Source organism: Coturnix japonica, unplaced genomic scaffold (assembly GCF_001577835.2).
Source record: "Coturnix japonica isolate 7356 unplaced genomic scaffold, Coturnix japonica 2.1 chrUnrandom610, whole genome shotgun sequence".
Taxonomy (NCBI): Eukaryota; Metazoa; Chordata; class Aves; order Galliformes; family Phasianidae; genus Coturnix; species Coturnix japonica.
Window position 1 is genome coordinate 15,679 of NW_015439983.1, and position 1,128 is coordinate 16,806.

General features: G+C 56.1%; 1 protein-coding gene across 1 annotated transcript in view; it reads right to left on the bottom strand.

Annotated features, from left to right (window-relative positions):
- LOC107307460 (DNA-directed RNA polymerase II subunit RPB1-like) overlaps window positions 1-1,128 on the bottom strand; it is a gene marked incomplete at both ends in the record, with an annotated part of 45,651 nt that overhangs the window by 15,673 nt on the left and 28,850 nt on the right. The window contains 1 exon segment of the mRNA XM_015850968.2: window positions 656-788. Within this exon segment, the coding sequence (XP_015706454.2) occupies window positions 656-788 (133 nt within the window).

The following is a 1,128-nucleotide window of genomic DNA, read 5'->3' on the forward strand; positions in this document are numbered from 1 at the left end:
CCACATCTACACTCAGACCCTATAGGGACCCTCAGCCCCCACAGGGACACTCAGACCCCATAGAGATACCCTACAACACCAAACCCTACTGTCAGGCCCCATAGGGACACCCATATGTATACCCAGACCCCATAGGGACACCCACATCTACACTCAGACCCTATAGGGACACTCAAAGCTACACTCAGACCCCATAGGGACACTAAGACCCCATAGGGACACCCACATCTACACTCAGACCCCATAGGGACCCTCAAAGCTACACTCAGACCCCATAGGGACACTCAGCCCCCATAGGGACACTCAAAGCTACACTCAGACCCCACAGGGACCCCCATACGTATACCCAGCCCCCATAGTGACCCCCAGCCCCCATAGGGACCCTCAGACCCCATAGGGACCCCCATTCTTATACCCAGCCCCCATAGTGACCCCCAGACCCCATAGGGACCCTCAGACCCCATAGGGACACCCATATGTACACTCAGATCCCACAGGGACCCCCATCCGTATTCCCAGCCCCCATAGTGACCTCCAGCCCCCATAGGGACCCTCAGACCCCATAGGGACCCCCATTCTTATACCCAGCCCCCATAGCGACTCATCCCCCATAGGTTCCCCCATAGGCTCCCCCTATAGCCCCTATATGTCTGACCTTGTATCCGGTCTGCAGGTGCAGGTCGCTGGGTTTGGGGTGGAAGCGCAGGTCGATGCGGTCCCCATTGTCCCTAATGATGTACTTGGCTCCTGGGTACTGGCTGTTCCCACGGCGCACCAGCTCCTGCAGCCTATGGGGTCAATGGGGGGCTATGGGGCACCTATGGGACCCCATATGGTCCTATGGGTCCCCATGGGGCCCTATGTGTCACCTACCCCATACCCCTATATCCCCCCCTATACCATACCCCATACCCCCATACCATACCTGTCAATGTTGAATGGCGTTATGATCCCAATAAAGGTCATGTTGACAGCGATGGACCCCCCATACCCCTATAATGACCCCCCATACCCCTATAATGACCCCCATACCCCTATAATGACCCCATACCTATAACGACCCCATAACCCCTATAATTGACGCCCCAATACCCATAATGACCATCTCTCGTACAACAACAACAACGG